General features: G+C 33.7%; 1 protein-coding gene across 1 annotated transcript; it reads right to left on the bottom strand.

Moving 5' to 3' along the window:
* Nucleotides 1-139: 139 nt before the first annotated feature.
* Nucleotides 140-23,653, bottom strand: LOC114349439 (mitogen-activated protein kinase 15). The gene is made up of 9 exons (XM_050654267.1): nucleotides 23,386-23,653; nucleotides 17,577-17,844; nucleotides 10,948-11,154; nucleotides 8,418-8,564; nucleotides 8,182-8,321; nucleotides 7,512-7,756; nucleotides 6,267-6,410; nucleotides 3,220-3,391; nucleotides 140-431 (listed from the first exon to the last, which is right to left on the bottom strand). Exons 2-9 carry the CDS (start codon nucleotides 17,834-17,836, stop codon nucleotides 259-261), a joined length of 1,488 nt encoding a protein of 495 aa, XP_050510224.1. The 5' UTR covers nucleotides 17,837-17,844; nucleotides 23,386-23,653; the 3' UTR covers nucleotides 140-258.
* Between the last annotated feature and the right edge of the window lie 598 nt (nucleotides 23,654-24,251).

The following is a 24,251-nucleotide window of genomic DNA, read 5'->3' as shown; positions in this document are numbered from 1 at the left end:
CTGCGGACTTTGCATACCTATATTATTAATATATAGGATATTATAATTCGATTCCAGCAATAAAATTGCTGGTAAATAACTTTTCCATGAATTTTGCTAATTAGCCCAGAGTATGTGTAATATAAATAAAAATACAAAATTGATGTTTTCTTTTTTTATTTTATATAAAAAAATTACACAACGTGCAAAAGGGTATAAAATGCAGGTATAGTAAAAGTGTTATATAATACTGTGTATCAAATGACAGGACCTTGAGTTTCATCGTAGTCCGGCAGCTCTGAGTTCCATCAATGCGCTTTGAGTGATAATCCCGTGGGACTTGCCTACATGGTTAAAGTTAATGTTTTTAGTTATTATCTTCTTCTTTGCAGCTTCAGCCGACGACTTCTTCACAGCCGAATGATAGTCACCGCCAGCTTTCATAACTTCCCCTGAAATTTATCATTAAATTATTCTATATACAGCGTGGGCCAAAGAAAACAGTCCGCCTAGATATTTGGCAGTAGTTTTTGGATTGTAAGGAAATGCCGAAACAGGTAGACTTTACTTTTAAGGTTTTACTTTTACTTTTACAGGTTTACTTTTAAGTTACAATTTTCTGATATATACCTATTTCATACTAGTGACGTCATCCATCTGGGCGTGATTAAATTAAATGTTTAAACTATCAAGAGGTAGGTGGGAGGCTGTTTATGATTTAGCCAAAAGTAATGTTTATTTGTGAAATAATGTTTTTTCTATTTTATGACAGCAATACAATGTATTTTGAGTTAAATAAATTACATTGATTTTTCTTTTTCGCGTCAATTAATTTGTATACACCATGTATAAATAATGATTGTTTATATTAATAAATAGACAATTGAAAATTCTTTCAAATAAGCTATCACACGACCCCTATTCACATTTAAAATAAATCATCTATTACGTCATCATGCTCAGATGGATGACGTCACTAGTATAAAATATATGCCAAAACATTGAAATATTAAAAGTAAAAATCGACCTTTTCGGCATTTCCTTAAATCTAATAATTACTGCCAAATATCGAGGTGGACTGTTATCTTTGGCCTACCCTGTATATACAGTAAAACCTGAATATTTACAAAGCTTAGAACATATCAAGGTTGTACCGATCAGGTTTTATATCTTTGTACTTACATAGAAGCTGGTTTTCAAAGAAAACTAAAAAGGTCTGCTGCTTTCATAAATCTGCCAGTAGCCTTCGACACAGTCTGGCAAGATCGAATGATTTATAAACTCTTACTCACTATTCTTTGCAAATTCATCGCCAGATTAATATAAAATATGCTCACCGAGAGAGTATTTCAAGTAATTATGGGATCAAAAATTATTACTCCCAGAAAACTTAAAATTGGTCTGCCACAAGGTTCGGTACTCGCACCACTGCTTTTTAGCTTTTACATCTCAGACATCCCACCAACAACATCAACAAAGTATGGTCTTGCCTATGAATGGGCTCTATTAATACAAATAAAGTCCCTAGAAGATGCTGAAGAGATCCTGACGGAAGACCTAGAATTTATGGAAAGTTGCCCAACGCCTCTAAAATCGAAGTAACCTGCTTTCATATATCTGTGATTCCATACAACATATACACCAACGATCAACCCATACACCAACAAACAAGGCAATTTATTTACGCTGATGATACAACTGTGGCAGCTCAGGGCAGAACCTTCAATGAAATCGAAGTGAAACTGACAGATGCCCTGGGAGACTTAGCTCTATACTACGATGAAAACCATCTGAAACCCAATCCCTCAAAAACCCAGGTATGTGCTTTCCACCTTAGAAACAAGCATGCCCGAAGGCCGCTGGAGGTGGAATGGCGTGGTCAGATGCTGGGACAGCATACGAGACGCCAAAATACCTCGGCGTACGTCTGGATAGAACTCTGTTTTACCGATACCACTGTCAAGATGTCAAGAAGAAAGTAAGTGCCAGAAATAATATCATCCGCAAGCTAACTAATACAAAATGGGCAGCACAACCACACACTCTCCGCACTTCTGCCTTAGCATTATGTTTTTCGGCCGCAGAGTTTGGAGCACCAGTATGGGCAAACTCTGCTCACGCAAAGAACGTCGACGTGACTCTAACTGAAACGGTTCGTATAATATTGGGTTGCCTGAAATCGACACCTATCGAAGAGGTATACTCCATAGCTGGGGTTGCTCCACCTCCTATCAGGAGGAAGATCACGTCAGAGGTAGAACGAAAAAAGCAGGAGACGGACCGAAGACACTTCTTATATGACCACCAAATTCAGCCAAGTAGACTAAGGTATTAGAAAAGCTTTGTAAAAACATCAAGATCCATCCCCTAAGCGCCAGAGACGCGCGGAATACACCTATGGCAAGCGTCAGCTACCGCAACATATTTTCCTCCCTCAGAGGAAATGGCTGCTGGACACAATTTACCGTATCCGACTTGGAAAGCGCTAAACAGACTAAGAACCGGTGTTTCACACGTTGTGCTAGTAACCTGAATAAATGGGGATACCAGGAGGACGATACCTGCGACTGTGGCGCGGTATAGACCAGCCGGCATCTACTATAATGCACAGAGATGAGAGAGACCTGCACAGAAGACCTAATTTTAGCAAATGACAGGGCCATCTATGTGGCCAACCATTGGAAATACAGAATTTAAAGTTGTTGCTGTTCCGGATACGGAAAGTAAGTATGTACCTGCTTTCAGCTAAGCAATAATTTAACGTCAAGAACATTTAACACTCACTTTGATAATATACCACTCAACATTCAAAATACCTAGGCGTGACTTTGGACAGAACGTTAAGCTTTAGAGAGCATTTAAGTACAGATGCCGAGAAGCTAAAAACCAGAAATAACATCATTCAGAAGCTCTGCGACACAACATGGGGCCTTGACATCTTCACTCAGGTCTTCAGGCTAATCTCTTGTTTATTATGTAACTGAATATTGCGCACCAATATGGATCAACAGTGCTCACGTTCAAAACATTGATGTCCAACCAAACAACACCATGAGAATGAACGCTGGAGTAAACAAATCCACACCAACCCATTGGCTACCAGTGCTGAGCGACATTCTACTACCACACCTTGGCCGACTCAATCTGCTAACCAAAGAATATTAAAAGATCATTAATAACCGTGGATCCATGAATGGTCGGAAGCTCAACCAAATACATTTATGATTATAGCATACTCACCTCTGTGTAAAGTAACAGGATTTGTTGGTCTTGATACAACTTTTGAATCCGATTTCATCGTCGTCGTCCAATGGTATTTCTTGCTTGCTATCTTAGGCTCTGAATGTGAAATATATGATTTGTCTTGTACTGTCACATGATGCTTAAAATAGTTTTCAGTGTTTTTAGAAACCTTATAAAAGAAGAACAGATATTTTTATTGTGTATAAAAAGTCACGTCATCACTAAGGTACTACATCTACAGATGGGAAAACGACCCGTACCAAATATGGCGCGGAATATCACAAAAACTACTCAAAACATGCAAATATAAGTGTATTTTCTTTATTAATTATGGCGAATTTGAAGATTAAAAAGTGTGTACCTACAAACAAAAACATAAGTCAGCTAAAATACTTATACCAATCTAGTATATTAAAAAAATACAGTTAATGTGACAAGGTTAAATATTGATGAATATGAGTTTGAAAAGATAATACCTTAAATACCTTGGGGTTTCACTTAATGGCACTAATGATAGAAGCATAGTAATCAATGAAAGAATCTTGGCAGGAAACATGCAGAACCTACTGGAGATACAACAACTTCCTCAAAGATAAGAAAGAAACTTACTCAGAACAATAACTGAAAATTTACAGAGCAGCAATTAGATGAGTAATCACATATGGTGGTAATGTGCCTGATGCAGAAAGATGAAGAAATATTGAGGATTCTAGAGGGAATATCAATTCAGAGGTCAATGAAATAATTAACTCTTACGAAGTAAGAGAACTTTTAAAAGAAGACATGGCCATATTTATCAAGGCACAGATACTCCGATGGATGGGGCATATAGAAGAGAGAAAACTAGAAGCAGTTATCAAGAAAATCACCAAATAGAGACCAGTATCAGGCATACCACGAAGAAGACCCAAAACCAGAAAGGAGAACCAGATAATTGAGGACCTTAAGAAGATGTGAGTTAGAAAATGGTACCATAAGCAAAAAAGAAACGAATGAAGAAATATTGTGCAGAAGAAGATGCCCAGTCACACAACCAATTCTAAAACTAAAGCCTACCTCTCACGTTACTGCAGCGTCGTTCAACTTCGTCGAATTCAGCGAAATGGCAAAGGTTTTGATCGTGTGTGACCATACATACAACGAAATCATACAATTTGCCAACAGACAGACTGGCCTGATACACATCTAATTCCGATACTGTTTTCAAACTTCTTGTGAATTAAAATTCACGAGGAAAATAAACTTCCTGTAGCTGGCTGTATACCATAAATCTACCTTTTACAACAAATCTAGTATTCTTGTGAAGTAGTGTTGCTACTCCTGCTTGAGCTCGAGCACCCTTCTAAACTCCACCGTAGATGATTTTGGTATCTTATGTTGCCTTTACATTTCTTCTTAGCTTCTGATATGGAGCCTACATTCATTTTATGGTGTTCTAGTTTTAAATAATTTCTTGGTCCTTGGTATTCCAATATGTGACGTTCCAGCTTCGAGTCTTAGTGGGTATATTCTGTTTCCAGATTCGTTTACCATTTTGTGCCATTTTGTCATCTGTTATCCGTTCGTTCTCCGAGGTTGTTCCGATAGTTCGGACAGTAACGTCCTTCTTTACTACATGTAGGTTACTAGCCTCACCTGTGAACCCTCCTTTACCTGGGCTTGGAATCCTTATACAGGGTGTCCCGAAAAGATTGGTCATAAATTATACCGCACATTTTGAGGTCAAAAATAGTTCGATTGAACCTAACTTACCTTAGTACAAATGTGCTCATAAAAAAAGTTTCAGCCCTTTTAAGTTACAAAATGAAAATCGATTTTTTTCAACATATCGAAAACTATTAAAGATTTTTTATTGAACACGAACATGTATCGTTCTTATGTCAGAAACATCTTAAAACAAAATTATAGTGAAATTTGTGCACCCCATAAAAAATTTATGGCGGTTTTGTTCCCTTAAACCCCCCCCAACTTTTGTGTACGTTCCAATTAATTCATTATTGTGGTACCATTAGTTAAACACAATGTTTTTAAAACTTTTTTGTCTCCTAGTTTTTTTTGGATAAGCCAGTTTTTATCGAGATGCGGCTTCTTTTTTAATATATTTACATACAAATTTTCTGTGGGTTTTGCTCCTTTAAACGCTATTATTGTGGTACCATTAGTTAAACACAGTGTTTTTAAAACTTTCTTGTCTCTTAGTTTTTTTTTTGATAAGTCACCTTTTATCGAGATGTTGCTTCTTTTTCAAAATATACCTAAAAATGTAACTTATAAATAAATTTTCAGATTATTAACTGGTCTCTATAATAGTACTTAAACCATATACAAATCTGTGGCTTATCGAAAAAGTACTAGGAGGCAAAAAAGCTTTAAAAACATTGTGTTTAACTGACGCTAACACAATATTAATTTAATTGGAAGGTACACAAAAGTTTGGGCGGGTTTAAGGGAACAAAACCCCCATAAAATTTTTATGGGATGCACAAATTTCACTTTAATTTTATTTTAGGATGTTGCTGCCATAAGAATGCCACATGTCAATTTTCAATAAAAAATCTCTAAGAGTTTTCGATATATGCAAAAAAAATCGATTTTCACTTTGTAACTTCAAAGGGCTGTAACTTTTTTTGTGTGCACTATTGTATATAGGTAAGTGAGGTCCAGTCAACCTATTTTTGACCCCAGAATCTGTGGTATAATTTATGACCAATCTTTTCGGGACACCCTGTATAAACATAATAACATAAGAAAACTAGATATCATAAGATATTTTGGCTAATATTGACCTTCCTCAAGTGAAGATAGAATCAGGAAACAAAAGATAGGAATATTTACCAAATTTCTCACTTTACAGAATGTACGCTCCACGTAGTTCCGTAGTGTAAATGAAGAGACTTTTATCTTCACTTTCGCAAAATAACTACATACATACTTTCAAAACATCCAGTTTATATAGGATGATTAAAGAAAGAGAAAGAGAGGGAGATGGAAAGATGAAGAAAGTTTATGGAACTAGAGATATTAAACGTTTATTAAATAATTACCTTGGAGTAAACTTGAGGTACAAAACTTTTTGGCTTGGCGAAATAAGATGGTTTGGATTGTCTTTGATTGTGGGACGCCATCAGTTCGTATAATTTATTTCGATAATCGTCTACAGATAGCCTGACGTCATCGTTTAATGGAACCTGAAATCAAAATAAAGGAAATTTCAAAGAAATACAATAAGTTAGTTAATTAGTTAGTATAGTAATAAATTGAATAAAGGTTCTTTTTCTTTTAGTATTGTCAACCAAAGCTTGCTAAATTCTGCTGATTGGTTTGCTACATTTTTTCTTCACTAAGTAGGATGAGAGCTGCTTCTTTGGTTTTTCTCTTATTCATGTCTGTTTCTTTTATGATTACTCATACATCTTTCCTTACATATCTTCAGCCCTTCATGTTCTCTGTTGAAATGAGGTACTTCTTCCTGGCCTTTCTTTTTTTCTTTCTCCCCTTCATTAACCATATCAGTGTGTCGAATTTGGGCTAGCTCTTTTAATTTCTATTTACCCATCTCTTCCATTCTTTTCTATTTCCTGTCATGATTTTCAATTCCTTAGTGATTTTTGTTTAACTTTTCCCGTCTCTATCAGTTGCTGTATTCTTTTTTCTTGGCCTGCCTCATTTTATTTTACGATGTTCTTTGCTTCGTGGATTTTTCTTGTAATTCTGTTGGGTTGAATCCCCATCAGATGCCTACACCATTAACCTATCCCATTTTGTCATTCCAACTATCCTTCTTAGGTGTCTCATCTCCATTGAATTTATCCTGCACTTTTGTTTTTCCAGAATTGTCCAGTTTTCACTTGCATAGAGCACAGTCGGTGTCACTATTGTGTTATATATGTTTATCCTTGTCTCTCGTGTAAGTTCTGTTTTTCCCAGTATTAAGGCTAAGGCATAGTATAACTTGTTTGATTTCTTTGCTCTATTTGTTATTCCCCAGTCTATTTTCCGTTGTTGGTAATAATACTTCGCAGGTATTCGTAACTTGTAACTTGTACTTAAATTCAAAATTTTTACCTTTTATCTTTATTTTATTATTTTCCTTATCTTCTTTGCCGCTGATTATTATTATCTTACCTTTTTCTTCGTTTATTTCCATTTTTAGTTCTTCCATCTGTTCCTCTACCTGGTCAAATTGTAATATATTTTATTTTGCTACTACAACTAAGAAACTAATGCTTTATTGATGCAATTTAATGCTTTACATATCAAATTAAGTGATTCTTCTTCTTAGTGCTTACCGTAACTGACATTTCCAGAGAAATCTCCTGATCAGGATTGTGGAATCTCGCAATATAGGAATGTTCCAAAGCTTCTTCTGCTGTAAGTCTGTCGTGTGGATTAAATACCAACAATCTGTTTATAAGATCGATGGCATCTGTTGGTACATTGTTGCCCAGGATGGAAACCAGGGGAATTTTTTGAACTGCAGACGCATTTTTGATCATTGAAGATCCAATGCCGGAGATACAGACCATGTTTATATCTAAAAAATAATTGTATTACTTACTTTTTATGATTTTTATTCTTGTGCTGAACATCGAAGTAAACAAGAAAACTAGACCAAGATATCGCAGAGTACTACAAAAAATCAAGTAAAATATGTTAAAAGATGAGAAAGAAGATAATGTGAAGGGCAAAAAATGTAGAAAAAATGTGCGGGAATATGAAATAAAAGGACCCAGTACAATTTGGAGGAATATGATCAGTATTACTGGAACTACTGCTATTGAAGTACTTGGAAATACCTAATGTTCTAAAGAGACCTATTGGTACTCAATAAAAGTTCAACAAAAAATAAATGGGAAAAGAAAATTATGTAAATAGTGACAAGAAAATAAGTCGAAAAAAGATCTTCAAAACTGTAAAGTATAAAAATGTTTTTTTACCAAATGTTATAACTACTTTTACCTTCTTGACTTGGCGTAGGAATGGTGGCCATTATCTTCTCTACTTGGTTCACCGTAGATGTTCCTGGAAAAATAGGTTTACCTAAAACCATCTCTGCAAGGATGCATCCTATGCTCCATAGATCTATGCCTTTTGTATACCTAAAAAATACAAAATACAAGATAAGTGTTGTCTTTTTTTTCAACGCGCAAGAGTTTCTAATCTAACTGATCCAATTTTGGAACGACAATACCTACCTCCTATTAGCTATTAGAATTTCGGGTGCTCTATACCACCTCGTTGCTACGTAGTCAGTCAGTGTAGGATCACCATCTGATCCGTTGACGGATCCTTCTGATGCTTGCGAAAGAGATCTGGCTAATCCAAAATCTGCTATCTTACACCTATAAAACACACAATGAAACTCACATGTACCAAATGTACCAAACTAAATAAAAAACTCTCATTAATAATGAATAAACATTTTCAATTTGGTTGCAACCCGAAACTGCAGTCGTATTATATGCTAGTTCAATAAGAGAGTACAGCAAGCATCTCTACAGATTTCGGGGCTTTTTAGCTCTCTGACTGAACATATACATATGCTATCCTCTCTGACTGAACAAGGATAATACTCCACGTGTAGTCACGCATTGCAACGAACGAAATGGCAGGGATACCGTAGCGACCCCTGCTAGAAAAAGTTATTAATCCAATAGCACATAAAATAATATTTAAAATACCATTTTATATCCTACCAGATTAAAAACAATGGAAACGTTCCCTGGTTACACCATCCGAGGCTTCTAAAATGTAAGCCATACGGATGCTAAGACTATTCGCGGTGTGCAAGTACTTGGAAGGGAATTGAGAAACGATCGTGCGCGAATAGCGGAGAAATATTGCAACTTTCTCAAATAATTCATATTGTCAATTAAAATTGTCAAATTGACGTACATTCCATATCTACTCTCATTGAAGAAGAAAAATTATATGTTGCTCCACAATATTGATATGATATGCAATTATTATACAGGGTGTTTCATTAATAATTGTCCATATAGTAACTGGAGAAACCTTAGCACAAAATACGAAGATTTAACCTAAAACACTTAAATAAAATGTTGTTCCTTACTGAGTTACAGGGTGTTTTATCGAAAAATTTAAAAATTATTTTTGCTCAGCATTTTAAAACTATTCGACGTATCCCTTTCATACTTGGCATGAAGTAAAGGTACTGTACAAACGACTAAATTATGTTAAACAAACGTTTGTGGCTATTACCAGAGGCGTACGACGGGGAAAGTGAATGGTTGACCCTTTCCAAATTCTACGCCACTGGCGAAATTGCTATTTTAGTTAAATTTTTGGATTCTCCAGTACTTTCTATGAAAATAATATACCCTTCATTCGTAACGATAAAGTGATTAGTTTTCGAGATCTTTGAAGTTAAAAATGAAACGACACGGTTATTTTGATTAATGTATTGTGTCGCTTAATTTTTAATTTCAAATATCTCTAAAACTAATCATTTTATCGTTACGAATGAAGAGTATATTATTTACATAAAAAGTATTGCAAAATAAAAAAATTACACGAAAATAGCAATTTCGTCAGTGGCGTAGAATTTGGGAAGGGTCAACCAGCCACTATCCCCTGTCGTACGCCTCTGGTAGTAGCTAGAAACGTTTATTTATCTTAATTTAGTAGGGTGTACAGTACCTACACTTTCTGCCAAGTATGATAAGGATAAGCCAAATAGTTTTAAAGTACTGGGTACAAATAATTTTTAAATTTTAATCATATGAACCATATTATAAATTAATCAAAATAATTGTGCCATTTCATATTTAACTTCAAATATCTTGAAAACTAATGACTTTATCGTTACCAATGAAGAGTATATTATTTATGTAGAAAGTATTGGAGAATCTAAAAATCGCACTAAAATAGTAATTCCTCCAGTGGCGTAGAATTTGAGAAGGGTCAACCATTCACCATCCCCTGTCGTACGCCTCTGATAGTAGCTAGAAACGCTTGTTTATCATAATTTAGTAGGGTGTCTAGTATTCGCACTTCCTGCCAAGTATGAAAAGGATACGTTGAATAGTTTTAAAATGCTGAGCAAAAATAACTTTTAATATTTTAGATAAAACACCCTGTAACTCAGTAAGGAACCACATTTTATTAAAGTGTTTTAGGTTAAATCTTCGTATTTTGTGCTAAGATTTCTCCAGTTACTATATGGACAATTATTAATGAAACACCCTGTATAAAGGTAAATTTAATTAATTGTATTTTGCTTGTAGTACTGCATTTTAATAACTAATTTTATTTACTACATACAATTGTTTACGTTTTAATAACAACCTGAATCTTATTTTTTCTTCTTATTATTTTTTTGGACTATGGCCTTGACAATTATCCAGTAACCAGGACTAATATAATTGGCCAATATAATTAAAAGTGCGAATAAAGTTGCAAAGCCTAGAAATAGGTGTCGCTTTTCCGGACTTGCACGGTCCCAATAGGAAGATGAGGGAATTTTACAAATTATAATTCATATCCCATCTGCTCAGCGAGGTACCTCAATTTTAATTAAAAACATTTTGTATTTGAAATTATCAAACCCAGAGGGCTGAATAAGTATAGAACGTCCGAGTAGAAGTGGGACTGACGTTGTGAAATAATCCACTTCCGTTGTGGAAGTTACTAGGAATCCACAAAGGATTGTGATAATGGTGAATGGAAAAATGGTGAAAACTGCTTAGGTATTTTCCTGCTTACCTACATAGACTATCCAACAGTACGTTACTTGGCTTCATATCCCTGTGTATGACGTTTCCAGAATGTATATATTTGATAGCTTTTAGTAATTGATATATAATGTATCTCTTGTGGACGTCTTTCAATATCGTTTTTCTTTTAATGACGTTGTGTAGATCAGTTTCCATGTACTCAAAACCTAAATATATGTCTCTGTTATTGGCAGCTCTAAAAATAAAAATAATTACAATTATGTTCTCTAATAAGTACCCAATATGCTAAACTAATAGTAAAAGGAAGGATCGAGGGAAAGAGAGGATCAGGAAAGAAAAGACTATCATGATTAATAGGGCAGTCAATACCCTCATTGAATTTGGCTTCGAATTCCATCCTACTACATCGATTTACTTAATATTTTCACAGTAAGTAGGGAATAGCTCAAGAAACAAAGTCTACCCTATGCCGATGTGCGCTTTTATCTTGGGGGTGGTTCCCACCCCTACTCGGAGGTGAAAAATGTTTTGGTTAAAATAGCCACGGAAAAGGCTAGAGAACCTAATTTTAAGCATAAACTGTTCTATGATTATTTTTTGAATACTCAAAACTTGTTATTCGTGGTTGAAAATTGGCCATTTTCATTGAAAAATGACACCTTTTCGGAGGGATTTTTGCGAATACCTGCATCTAACAACAAAACTATATAAAATATTTCTGTAGGTTATAAAAAAACAAAGAGATTCGTTCCTTCATAAATCTTCTAGTTAAAATGCAAAGAGGGATATAATAGGTAAGAAGAGTTTGTTTTTTTTTGCTGCATGCTAAAATCGGTGTATTCAACTTGAAATAACAGAGAAACTGTCGATTTTAGGTGTATAATGATACTAACTTTTGTAGTGCTTGAAAAGACCTTTAAAATGAGCAATACTAATTGTCGATTACATGCAAACTAAGCGAGATATTCTGCAAAAAAGTTAATGACTAATGTATTTTAAGAAGAAATGAGAAGTATATTTAACCCCTCATCCATCAGAATTTCAATACATCGTTTTCCTTTTAGAATACTTTTTATTATAGTGTTATTTCTATGTTCAAAAAGTTGGGCTGGATTAAAATGAATGGTTTTTGAAAAAAATAAGATCAAATTATAGAGCGGATTTTTCAATTTTCTGTAAATAATTGATGGATTCGACCGTTACTTGATGGAAATTCATTTTATCTAACAATAAAACACTGAAAACGTTTGTTTTCTATACTTCCACAAAATTTATTATAACTAAGTGACTACAGCTGTTTCGGCGGAGTGCCTTTCTCAAGTGATATAGTTTACAATGTGTTTGCCTTTTTAAGTCTTCAACTGAAGAGGTTGAGGAGTGGGGAGCTGTTTGTCTCGAGTTGGTCATTCAGAATTATATCTGTATTTTTCAGTTTATTAATTTCCATAGATTCTAAAAAAGATAGCTTAAGGCCTTTATTTTGAATATTATGCAGAATTTGAAACTGTTCATTAAAAGAACGATTATGATCTAGAAGGTGAAGTGCGTTTGTAGAAGTGTCTGTTTTTCTATTGTTGAATGCCCTTTTGTGTTCTGCTATCCGTTTGTCAAAAGTTCTGCCACTTCTTTCAATTCCAGAAAATCAGGAAGATTTTCTGAAAAATCTTCCTTTTCCTCCATGTAACTCGAAAGATATAAGAGATATGAAAAAACGATACCACACAAAAATGTAGGGCTTTTTCAGATAAAAATTTTCTTTTTATTTTTCATTACTGTATCTTTTATCATTTTCAAGTTACATAGAGAAAAAGGAAGATTTTTAAAAAAATTTAAAAATGCGCTCTATAATTTGATCTTTTTTTTCAAAAACTATTCATTTTAAACCCGTCCAACTTTTTGAACATAGAAATAACACTATAATAAAAGGTATTGTGGAAGGAAAACCATGTATTTACATTTTGGTGGATGGGGGTTAAAATTACTTGACATTTTTTCCTAAAATACATTAGTTATCAATGTTGTTTGCAGCATATCTCGCTTAGTTCTAATGTAATGGACCTTTAATATAGCTGATTTTAAAGCTCTTTTCAAGTACTACAAAAGGTATTAGTAGCATTATATACCTAAAATCGACCGTTTCTCTGTTATTTCAAGTTGAATACACCAATTTGAGAATGTACCAAAAATCAAACTATTTTCACCTACAATATCTCGTTTTGTATTATAACTAGAAGATTTATGAAGACAAGTATCCCTTTGTTTTTTATAACGTACAAAAATGTTTAATATAGTTTTTTTAGTTAGATGCATAGTTTTTAAGGTATTCGCAAAAAAACCGTTCGAAATGTTTCAATGAAAATGGCCAATTTTCAACCACGAATATCTCAAAAAGTATTGAGTTAAAAAATTATAGAACAGTTTTTGCTTAGAATTAGGTTCTCAAGCGAATTCCGTGGTAATTTTAACCAAAAAATTTTTACACCCCTAAGAAGGGGTGGGAACCACCCCCAAGATAAAAGCACACATCGGCATAGGGTAGACTTTCAATTAGGGGAGATAAGTAGTGGCAAGGCCCAAAATTTAATTAAAATCCATGCAGTAGGATAGAATTCGGAGGTAATATCCTATTCTTGCTCCCATTGACTGGCGTATAAGATACATCCGACAATAAACAGGGATACATTTTGAACAGCTAATAAGAACAGCTGAAGATCGAGAAGAGTTTTACAAATCGACGGAAAATACGACTTCTTTGTGAGCAGGCTAAGATCCACATAGGATTTTTGAGCCAATTATGGTGATTTTACAATTTTAGTTTTTACAATGGGAAATAAGCCACAATGTTATTAAAAAATGATTTTTTATTAACGTTTCGACGCCCAAATCGGGTGCCGTTGTCAAAATACAAAATACTACTAATACAAACAAAAATGTTGTTGCTTAGTAAAAAAATTCTTCTAATAATTTATTTAATTGGACTCATTTATATCGGCAATTCAGATACATATGATACATTTTAAAGTAGAAGACTTTAAAATGATATTGCCAATATTTATGAGTTGCGTTCCTGGGACGACTTTACTGAAAGATAGTTCATTCGATTACATGAAATCAACCCCAACTCAAGAATATCCGTCACAAAAAAATTCATAGCATGTGATCTGTCTTTAAAAAGACAACCACATGCAACGTTGACATTAAAATTCTCGCGTTAGAGATCTCATAGTAAATCACGAGGGAAAACCAGGAATAATTAAAATAATTAAATAATGAAATAATTAAATAATTAAATAATTAAAAAAAAAATAAAAAATCATTTTTTAATAACATTGTGGCTTATTTCCCATTGTAAAAATTAAAATTGTAAAAATGCCACAAGAAAATAGCTTCAGAACAACATTAATTATGGTGATGATTGGTGAACAATTAACAAAATAAAAACGTCGAAACCTATACATAATTCAGTATCATCGTAAATAAGGAATATAACCACTATGTAGAGATACAAAAAAAATGGACAGCAAAGGCTTTGTATACAAGCAGACTTGAAAGGAACTGGTAAAAGGCGACCACCAACAGAAAGATATATTTTTATAAAACTCGTAACATGAAGTAAAACCACTTCTATGTAAAAGGTATATTTAATATATATTTAATATATTTATATTAAATATACCTTTTACATAGAAATGGTTTTACTTCATGTTACGAGTTTTTTAACAATATGGTATACAACCAACCCAGGGAACTACCCCTTTTAGTTTATATATTTTTATGCTTTATATACTTCAAACAAGCATTTGATAGAGTAAGACAACATCTACTATTAGAGCGATTGCAAGAAGTCGGTTTAGATGGGAAAATTATCAAACTACTAAAGAACTTATACTGGAACCAACACGCCAAAATTAAAATTTATAGTATGGTATAGTTAGACCCAAACCCAGACATCCAAAGTGAAAGTTATCCTCCAACACCAAATTGTTCTAGATGGTCCACATAATGTTCAGAAAAAAGTTACACATTTTGAGCGTCGGGTTTGTGGGGAGGGGGGGAGAGGGGGGAGAAATCTGCAAATTCGTAGTTTTTTACGTTTTTCGTCAATATTTCTAAAACTAAGCGGTTTAGCATGAACAACCCTCTACACAAAATTGTTCTACATTAAATTTTAAATAAAAAAGGCCCTATGCATAACCCTTTTAAAATGAACGGTTCCAAAGTTACGGAGGTAGTATAGTATAAAATGGTCCAAAAAAAGGCCTAACCCAGACATCCAAAGTAAAGTTTTCCTTCAACATCAAATTGTTCTATATGGTCCACATATTGTTCAGTAAAAAGTTACACCATTTTGAGCGTCCGGTTTGGGGGGGGGGGAGGAGATGGGGGAGAAGTCGGTAAATTAGTAGTTTTTTTAAGTTTTTCGTCAATATTTCTAAAACTATGCTTTACCGTAAGGAGTGTTCTATAGAAAAATATTCTACATAAAATTTAAAACAAAAAAGGTTGTATACATAATTGTGATAAAATCAACGGTTCCAGAGTTACGGAGGGTGAAACGTGGAGTTTTTCGATACTTTTTATATTTACCGACTTCTCTCCCCTCTCCCCCCCAAACCCGACGCTCAAAATGGTGTGACTTTTTTATGAACATTATGTGGACCATATAGAACAATTTGGTGTTGGAGGATAACTTTCACTTTGGATGTCTGGGTTTTTGGTATAGTTATATCATAAATATTGCCCAAAAATACAAAAAGTATCGAAAACTTCGACTTTCACCCTCTGTAACTCTGGAACCGTTGATTTTATAACAATTATGTATACAACATATTTTATTTTAAATTTCATGTAGAACATTTTTGTATATAACATTGTTTACGATAAAGCATAGTTTTAGAAATATTGACGAAAAACTTAAAAAAACTACTAATTTACCGGCTTCTCTCCCATCTCCCTCCCAAACCGGACGCTCAAAATGGTGTAACTTTTTACCGAACAATATGTGGACCATATAGAACATTTTGGTGTTGGAGGAAAACTTTTACTTTGGATGTTTTGGTTAGGACTTTTTTTGGACCAGTTATGCTATACTACCTCCGTAACTTTGGAACCAACATTTTAGAAAGATTATGCGTAGGACCTTTTTTATTTCAAATTTAATGTAGAACAATTTTGTATAGAGGGTTGTTCATGCTAAACCGCATAGTTTTAGAAATATTGGCGAAAAACTTAAAAAACTACGAAATTACCGATTTCTCCCCCCTCGCCCCCCAAACCCGACGCTCAAAATGGTGTGACTTTTTTCTGGACATTGTGTGGACCATATAGAACAATTTGGTGTTGAAGGATAACTTTCACTTTGGATGTCTGGGTTATGCCATCTTTTGGATCAACTATACTATACTATTACGATTCTATGTCCGTAGAAGTAGAAATTACGAGGGGAGTTAGACAATTATGTGTTTTGTCGCCCCTGCTATTTAATCCGTATACCGAATTTCTATTTAAAGAAGCACTAAAGGAATTCCAAGGACGTAGTCAAGGTGAATGGTATAAACAGCAACAGCATCAGATACGTCGATGACACGGTATTGATTGCGGATTCCGACATGGGTCAATAACGACTTATCGACAGGACCAATTCGATCTGTGAGCAATTCGACATGAAAATAAACATTAAGGAAATCAATGTGATGTCAATACGGAAAAACTAAAATGTACCTCAACATTTCACAATAAACGGGCACATTTTAGAAGAGGTCAATAAATTAAAATACCTGGGGTGTTGGATCGATAGCAGCCTAAATCTTGATCTAGAAATAAGATCGGAAATAGAACAGGCCAGAAATGAGAAAATCATTCGAAAAAATCAAAAGAATGATATGCGATTCTCGAATAAAACTTGAAATTCGACTACGTTTATCAAAATGTTACGTCTGGTCGACTCTTCTATATGCATTTGAAACGTGGACCCTTAAAACAGCAACTGTAAATAAATTGAAGGCCTTTCAAATGTGGATCTACCGGACAATCCTCAAAATTTCATGGACATCGCATACTTCAAAAGAAGAAATGCTGCATAGAATAGGCGAAGAACGAGAACTTTCCTAACACAATGAAAATTAGAAAAACATCATACATGGACGCCATACTGAGAAACAATAAGTACCAAAATGCTCAACTAATAGTAAAAGGAAAGATCAAGGGAAAAAGAGAACCAGGAAAAACGACTATCTGTCTTTGACTGTGACTAAGAAACATCAGACAATGGACCGGGCTAAATTTTGAACAGCTAATAAGAACAGCTGAGGACAGACAAGACTTTGTAATTGTAGTAGCCAACCTTCATTTAGGAGAGAGTACTTTAAGAAGGTAAAAGGCGCTGGGTCAGTGACATAGCTAGATATGATAATAAAAAGTGGACATGGGGAATCCCAGAATGGAGACCAAGGGGGTCATAAGAAGCATGGGAATACTTCAAAAGAGATGGGTAGATGACATAAGAACAGTCGCAGTAAACAGTGGATTAGATTGGAACAAGAGAGAGAAAGATAGAGGAAATTGGGAGTTACCTACATTCAGGCCTGGATGGCAAATAGTTGAAAAAGAAGAACAGATGATAATGATAAATCTATACGTTTTAATAAACAATCTTACCTGTGAACACTGTGCAGTTTAACAATATTAGGATGGCTCTTAAACGACTGTAGGAACATAATCTCCCTGTAGGTCCTTTGAGCATCAGTTTGATTTCTAAACGCATCGAAAATCTTCTTCACAGCCACTACTTCTTTGGTCTTTCGATCGATGGCCTTCCAGACGATCCCGTAGGCCCCTTTGCCCAGTCTTTTCTGGATGTCGAACCGCTTCATGATGTGTTCGTCGATTTCGCTCATTTTGTCTTTGGATTGAGCCATCAGATAAACTAAATAAAAGTTTTGTAAAGGCTTGTTTTACAATATTCAAAACGAAAAATCTCTTGTGTATAACATTGTAGTAAAAGAAACTTGTCAAACTGACATAAAACATCAAGTGTTTTAATTTTATAGTCCGTCCGCTATAACTTTTCCCATGCGGTACGATTCATTTTTAATCAAATTTATACTACAGACATCGGCGTACGTTTCACTTTCTGTTTTGACTTAATTTGATTGAAAATGAATCGTACCGCATGGGAAAAGTTACAGCGGACAGACTATACTTTATATTTTGAATGTATCATAATTTAATCAATGCCAGTTGATTTAGGCTCGGGGAAAATGGGGATTTCGTGGCCGATTTAGGTCTATGAGATTTTACAACCGATTTTTATGTATTTTGACCCATTGGATCCCCATATCTTCAATATGATAATCAAAATTTTTGGACAGGAACTGGTTATTAACAATTTAATTATTTAAATCTTTCTAACTAAAACTAATAAAGATATACCCTCTTTTAAAATCATGTTTTGTTTATTAGAAAACAATAGGAGAAGAAATTGAGACTATCAACAGAGAAAAGCCAATCGATGGTAATATCCAAGGATCCAATTAGATGTAAATTAGCAGTGGACGACCATATAATCGAACAGGTAATGGATTGTAGATACTTGAGTATGGAAATATCTAGCGACAGGCATCTGTGGCAAGAAACAAAACAGCAGCAACGAAAGCAGCAAGAATATCTGGTTTCCTGAGGGATATAATCTGGCGGAATAAATATATTATATCACACTCAGAGATAGGGTACGAAATGACGACACATTGAGAGAGCTAGGCGTTCAAGACGTAGTGAAATAGACAACAGCACGATGACGCATGTGGAGAGACCACGTAGATCGGATGGACCCTGAACCTATGGCGAAATGGGCGAAGACACAGAAGCCCAACACTAAGCCACCCATAGGAAGACCCAAAAAACGATGGTACGGTAGCTGGAGCTCCGGATCATAGCAGAGACTGTAACAGAAGAAATAGGACATAGTCCTATTAAACGAAGAAGAAGATGAAAAATCAACAAAGCCATTGTGCGACATTGTGGCAGATTACTTAAACTATGGAGGAGAGGCCTTACAAAACCAAGTTCGTTAGTTAATATTAGAAGTGTTAGACGCGGAAGAAAATCTATTATAATGGATTAACACAACAAGGGAGACAAAACTGAATGCACAACAATATAGAGAACTATCCTTGTTAAAGGTAATATACAAAGTGCTCGCTAAACCAATAAAAAACGACTAGAAATATATGTGGAGAAGAATCTAGGAGAATACCAGGGAGCATTCCGCAAGGGAAGATCAACAATCGATCAAATTTTTATGTTAAAACAAGTCCTGATCAATTGCTATGAATACAACATTTCAGCACAAGTGCTTTTCATTGATTACAAGGCCGCCTACGATACAATAGACAGAAACAAATTAATAGAAACGCTAAAAGAATTTCAAGTATTAGAAAAATAGTAAGGTTGGTAAAAATGAAAATTTATGCTGTGAAATGCAATGGTACATACTATCACTAGAAAAAATTGTAAGGGATAGTGGGATAAATAGGTCTGGTACTCTTTTCTACAAACGCACCAATGCTTAACGTACGCTCAAGATGTATAGCAAAAATACTGATTCGGGAAGCTCTTAATAGACCAGGGCGCATTTTTAAAAATATTACTACATTTGGATGTTGAGAGGTGACTCATATTTTTTTGCAGAAATTGCTTGAAAATAACTCAAATAATAATATTTGAGTTATCCTCCCACTCAAAAAGGTCCGGAACATTGTTTAAATAATCCAAATGTTAAAAAACGAAGGAAAAATTCGATTTTTCTCTTCGTTTTTTGATTACAACTTTAAAAGTATTTATTTTCGAGAAAAGTTGCATCGACATAAAAGTTGCGTAATTAAATTTCCACAATACAGGATTAGTTAAAAATTTTAAAAATTGTCACCCTTATTGCAAAATAGCAATAATTGCGAAAAAACTATAAAAAAAGAAGTATTCGCATTTTACGTTTTTCAACCATTTATGCTACACTTAGGACCTTCATATTTCACCCAGAAAAACTTTATGATATAATAAAACAATGCTGTAAATTTTAATAAGTTCGGTTTAACAGATTTTGCAAAATGAATTTTGCAATCCAGCATTCGCAAAAAAATTCATTTTTCAAAATGTTGCAGGACTGAAAATAAAGCAGACAGCAAGTTGATTTATTTACATATGAAAGAATACTGTTCCTTTCATTTGCAATTTGCAAAATTAAAATCGGTTAACTACCACGGCGTCAGGAATTTTTTTAAATAAACATTAATTTTTGGTGCTACGCGCAAGACAGCGGATACATTTGCTCAGATTGGGCGTTCCAATGAACTTTGATAATGATTAATAAATTTTAATTTTTAGTACATTTCGATATAAGTAAATAAATTGGTTTATTGCAAAATAAAAGCACATACTCTGTCCTTTGAAATTACACTTTTTTTAGCAAAATCTTTCTTTGTTCATATATTTTAACTTAGAAAATAAAAGTTTATTATTTTTAAACATATGCAATTGTTTAAACAATATTTCACAAACAATAATCAAATTAGTTTGATTTTTGTGGAATTAAAATATTAAAATACAACAAAATATAGAGTAAATAAATAATATATTAGATAAAGGTTGAAAAAAATTTTGGTGGAAATTAACTTGTGTTAATCGAATACCGCTGTCCTGCGCGTAGCACCAAAAATTAATGTTTATTTAAAAAAATTCCTGACGTCGTGGTAGTTAACCGATTTTAATTTTGCAAATTGCAAATGAAAGGTACAGTATCCTTCTATATGGAAGAAAAATTTCAACTTGCTATCTGCTTTATTTTCAGTCCTGCAACATTTTGAAAAAATGTTTTTTTTTGCGAAAGCTGGATTGCAAAATTTATTTTCCAAAATCTATTGAACCGATCTTAATGAAATTTACAGTATTGTTTTATTATGTCAAAGTTTTACTGGGTTAAATATGAAGGTCCAAGTCTAGCATAAATGGTTGAAAAACGTAAAATGCGAATACTTATTTTTTATGTTTTTTTTTCTCAATTATTGCTATTTTACAACGAAGGGTGACAATTTTTAAAATTCTTAATCAATCTTATATTGTAGGAAATTTAATTACGTAACTTTTATGTTAGTGCAACTTTTCTCGAAAGTGAATACTTTTAGAGTTATAATCAAAAAACGAAGAAAAACATCGATTTTTTTTCATTTTTTGACATTTTGATTATTTCAACAATGTTCCGGACCTTTTTGAGTGGGAGGATAACTCAATTATTATTATATGAGTTATTTCCAAGCAATTCCTGCAAAAAAATATGAGTCACCTCTCAACGTCCATCTCAAAACAGATGCGTCCTGTACTATAAATGCAACTGAAAGTTAATATATTAATAAATCCAAGTGTATGGAAATCTCGAGCAAAAAAGGAATAAACATCGGGGGCCTCTTTGAATTAGAGGTGAAGGATGGATAAGTTGTAGAATTCGAGAACGTGGACGAATATAATATGTACTTGGTTACCCTTACTGACCAGATAAGTAAGGAAGAAATTGAAAGCAACCTAAGACTGACCAAGAGCAACATACCATGTACTGGAAACATGAACAAAATAATTAAGGCCAAAGATATATCTCGTAATACAAAAATCAGAGTATACAAAACTATAATTAGACCCACAATGCTGTACGCTGCCGAGACATGGACTATGAACAAAACCATACAAAACAGATTGGAAGCATGGGGAAAGAAAAATACTTCACAGAATGTTTCGTAGAAAAGTGGTAGAGGTAGAATGGAGACGATAAACTGATGTAGAAGTATACCAATTGTATGTTAACCATCTAATAACAAAAGTAGTGAAAAAACGTAGACTAGAATGGCTCGGACATCCAGAAACAATGTAAGGTAGTAGTCAAGTCAAGAATATTGGTTGAAGAGAACCGGAAGATGAAAAAAGAGAGAAAGACCAAGAAAGAAATAGAGAGATGTAGTGATGGAAGATGTCAGAGAGATGGGAATCAGAGATTTGAAGCTGACAGCTAGGAACAGAAAACGATGAAAATTATCCATCCATAAAGGAGCATAAAAGGACTGCTAACGCTATGCATACATACATATACAGGGTGTAACAAAAATACAGGTCATAAATTAAATCACATATTCTTGGACCAAAAATAGTTCGAATGAACCTAACTTACCTTAGTACAAATATGCACATAAAAAAAGTTATAGCCCTTTGAAGTTACAAAATGAAGATCGATTTTTTCGAATATATCGAAAACTATTAGAGATTTTTTATTGAAAATAGATATGTGGCATTCTTACGGCAGGAGCATCTTAAAGAAAAATTATAGTGAAATTTGTGCTCCCCATAAAAATTTTATGGGGGTTTTGTTCCCTTAAACCCCCCCAAACTTTTCTGTACGTTCAAATTAAATTATTATTGTGGTACCATTAGTTAAATTCAATATTTTTAAAACTTTTTTGGCTCTTATTATTTTTTCGATAGGGCAGTTTTTATCGAGTTGCGGCTTCTTTTTTAATATGTTTACATAAAAATTTTATGGGAGTTTTATTCCTTTAAAGCCCCCAAATGTTTGTACGCTCCAATTAAACTATTACTGCGATACCATTAGTTAAACAAAATGTTTTTAAAACTTTTTTGCCTCTTTGTATTTTTTCAAGAAGGCAACTTTTATCGAGATATGGCTTCTTTTTTAATACGGTTCAAAATATACCTAAAAATGTAAATCATACATAAATTTTCATATTTTTACCAAGTCTCCATAATCGTACTTAACCATACATATACAAATATGTGGTGGATTTGACAAATATTTAAAATATCTCGATAAAAACTGAATTTTCGTAAAAGTACTAAGAGTTAAAAAAGTTTTAAAAATATTGTGTTTAAGTAATGGTACTACAATAACAATTTATTTGGAACGTACACCAAAGTTTGGGGGGGTTTAAAGGAACTAAACCCCCATAAAATTTTTATAGGGTGTCCAAATTTCACTATAATTTTTTCTTAAGATGCTACTGTCATAAAAATACCATATGTCCATTTTCAATAAAAAATCTTTAATAGTTTTCGATATATTGGAAAAAATCGATTTTCATTTTGTAACTTCAAAGGGTTGTAACTTTTTTTATATGCACATTTGTACTAAGGTAAGTTAGGTTCAATCAAACTATTTTTGGTCCCAGAATAAGTGATTAAATTTATGACCTGTATTTTCGTTACACCCTGTATACATATATTGTTGATGTATAGATTTAGAATATTTTTGGTGCAATTTGACTTGGAAAGATATTTACTAAAATTTTTACTACAATACAGACTATTTCCTTACTTTTAAAAACAACAACTTATTTATTATCGATCACAGTAACCAGAATCATAACTAAACTACTTTATTTTATTTATTCTTAAAATATAACAAAAAGCTTACCGAAAAGTGTAAAAAATGGCAAACCAACTCCTGTACAACCAAACTCACTAAACTAATGCATATTAACTCCCCGAAAAATCATATCCACCCCCAATAACCAGGAATTAAAAAAAAACAAACGAATGTTTTATCATTAAAACCCACAAATAAATATAACACAGGTTTGTTTATTGGTCACATTTCACATGCGACCGTCTCCATGACAACAATCAATTGTTAGATTTAATCGTAGGCGGCTAGGAGTATGACGACGTATATATCCATATTCTGACTGAGCGAATACAGTCCCATGATAGACAGTGGACTGATACAGTATTGAGTGATCGGAGTATGTAGGGCGCTTTTATTGGTTTTTCCATTACCTCGTTTATTATTAATTATAATTTTGTACTACGCTGACCTGAATGTGGTTACTAGAAAAAGTTACTTTGACCTACAAAAGAAGTGTAAATTGCTTCGCGTTCTGGAAATTGGGAGGACGATAATTTAATAGAAATATTTTTGTAAATATTCTTTGAAACTATGACATAAACACCTTTTATAGAAGTTTCTCAGACTTTGCTACCCTTGCCCTTGACCATGACATATTTTTTTTATTAAAGTTACTAAAGAAAAGCTGTAGGTAAGTACAACTCAAGGTGACAAAAGTTTATGTGATAATTACAGAGGAATAGCGCTACTAAAGGTTGCATACAAATTACTTGCAATTGACATAAAAGATAAGATATCACAAAAAATAGATGATGGCATAGGAGAATATCAATGCAGATTCAGAAGAGAACGCAGCACACTAGATCAAATTTTCCTACTGCGCCAATTACAAGCAGAAAGCTACGAATATGCAAAGAGTATAGTGGCCATATTCA

This window comes from Diabrotica virgifera, chromosome 6, assembly GCF_917563875.1.
Source record: "Diabrotica virgifera virgifera chromosome 6, PGI_DIABVI_V3a".
Taxonomy (NCBI): domain Eukaryota; kingdom Metazoa; phylum Arthropoda; class Insecta; order Coleoptera; family Chrysomelidae; genus Diabrotica; species Diabrotica virgifera.
The sequence above is the reverse complement of the archived record's forward strand: the minus strand, read 5'-3'. Positions and strand labels throughout refer to the sequence as shown.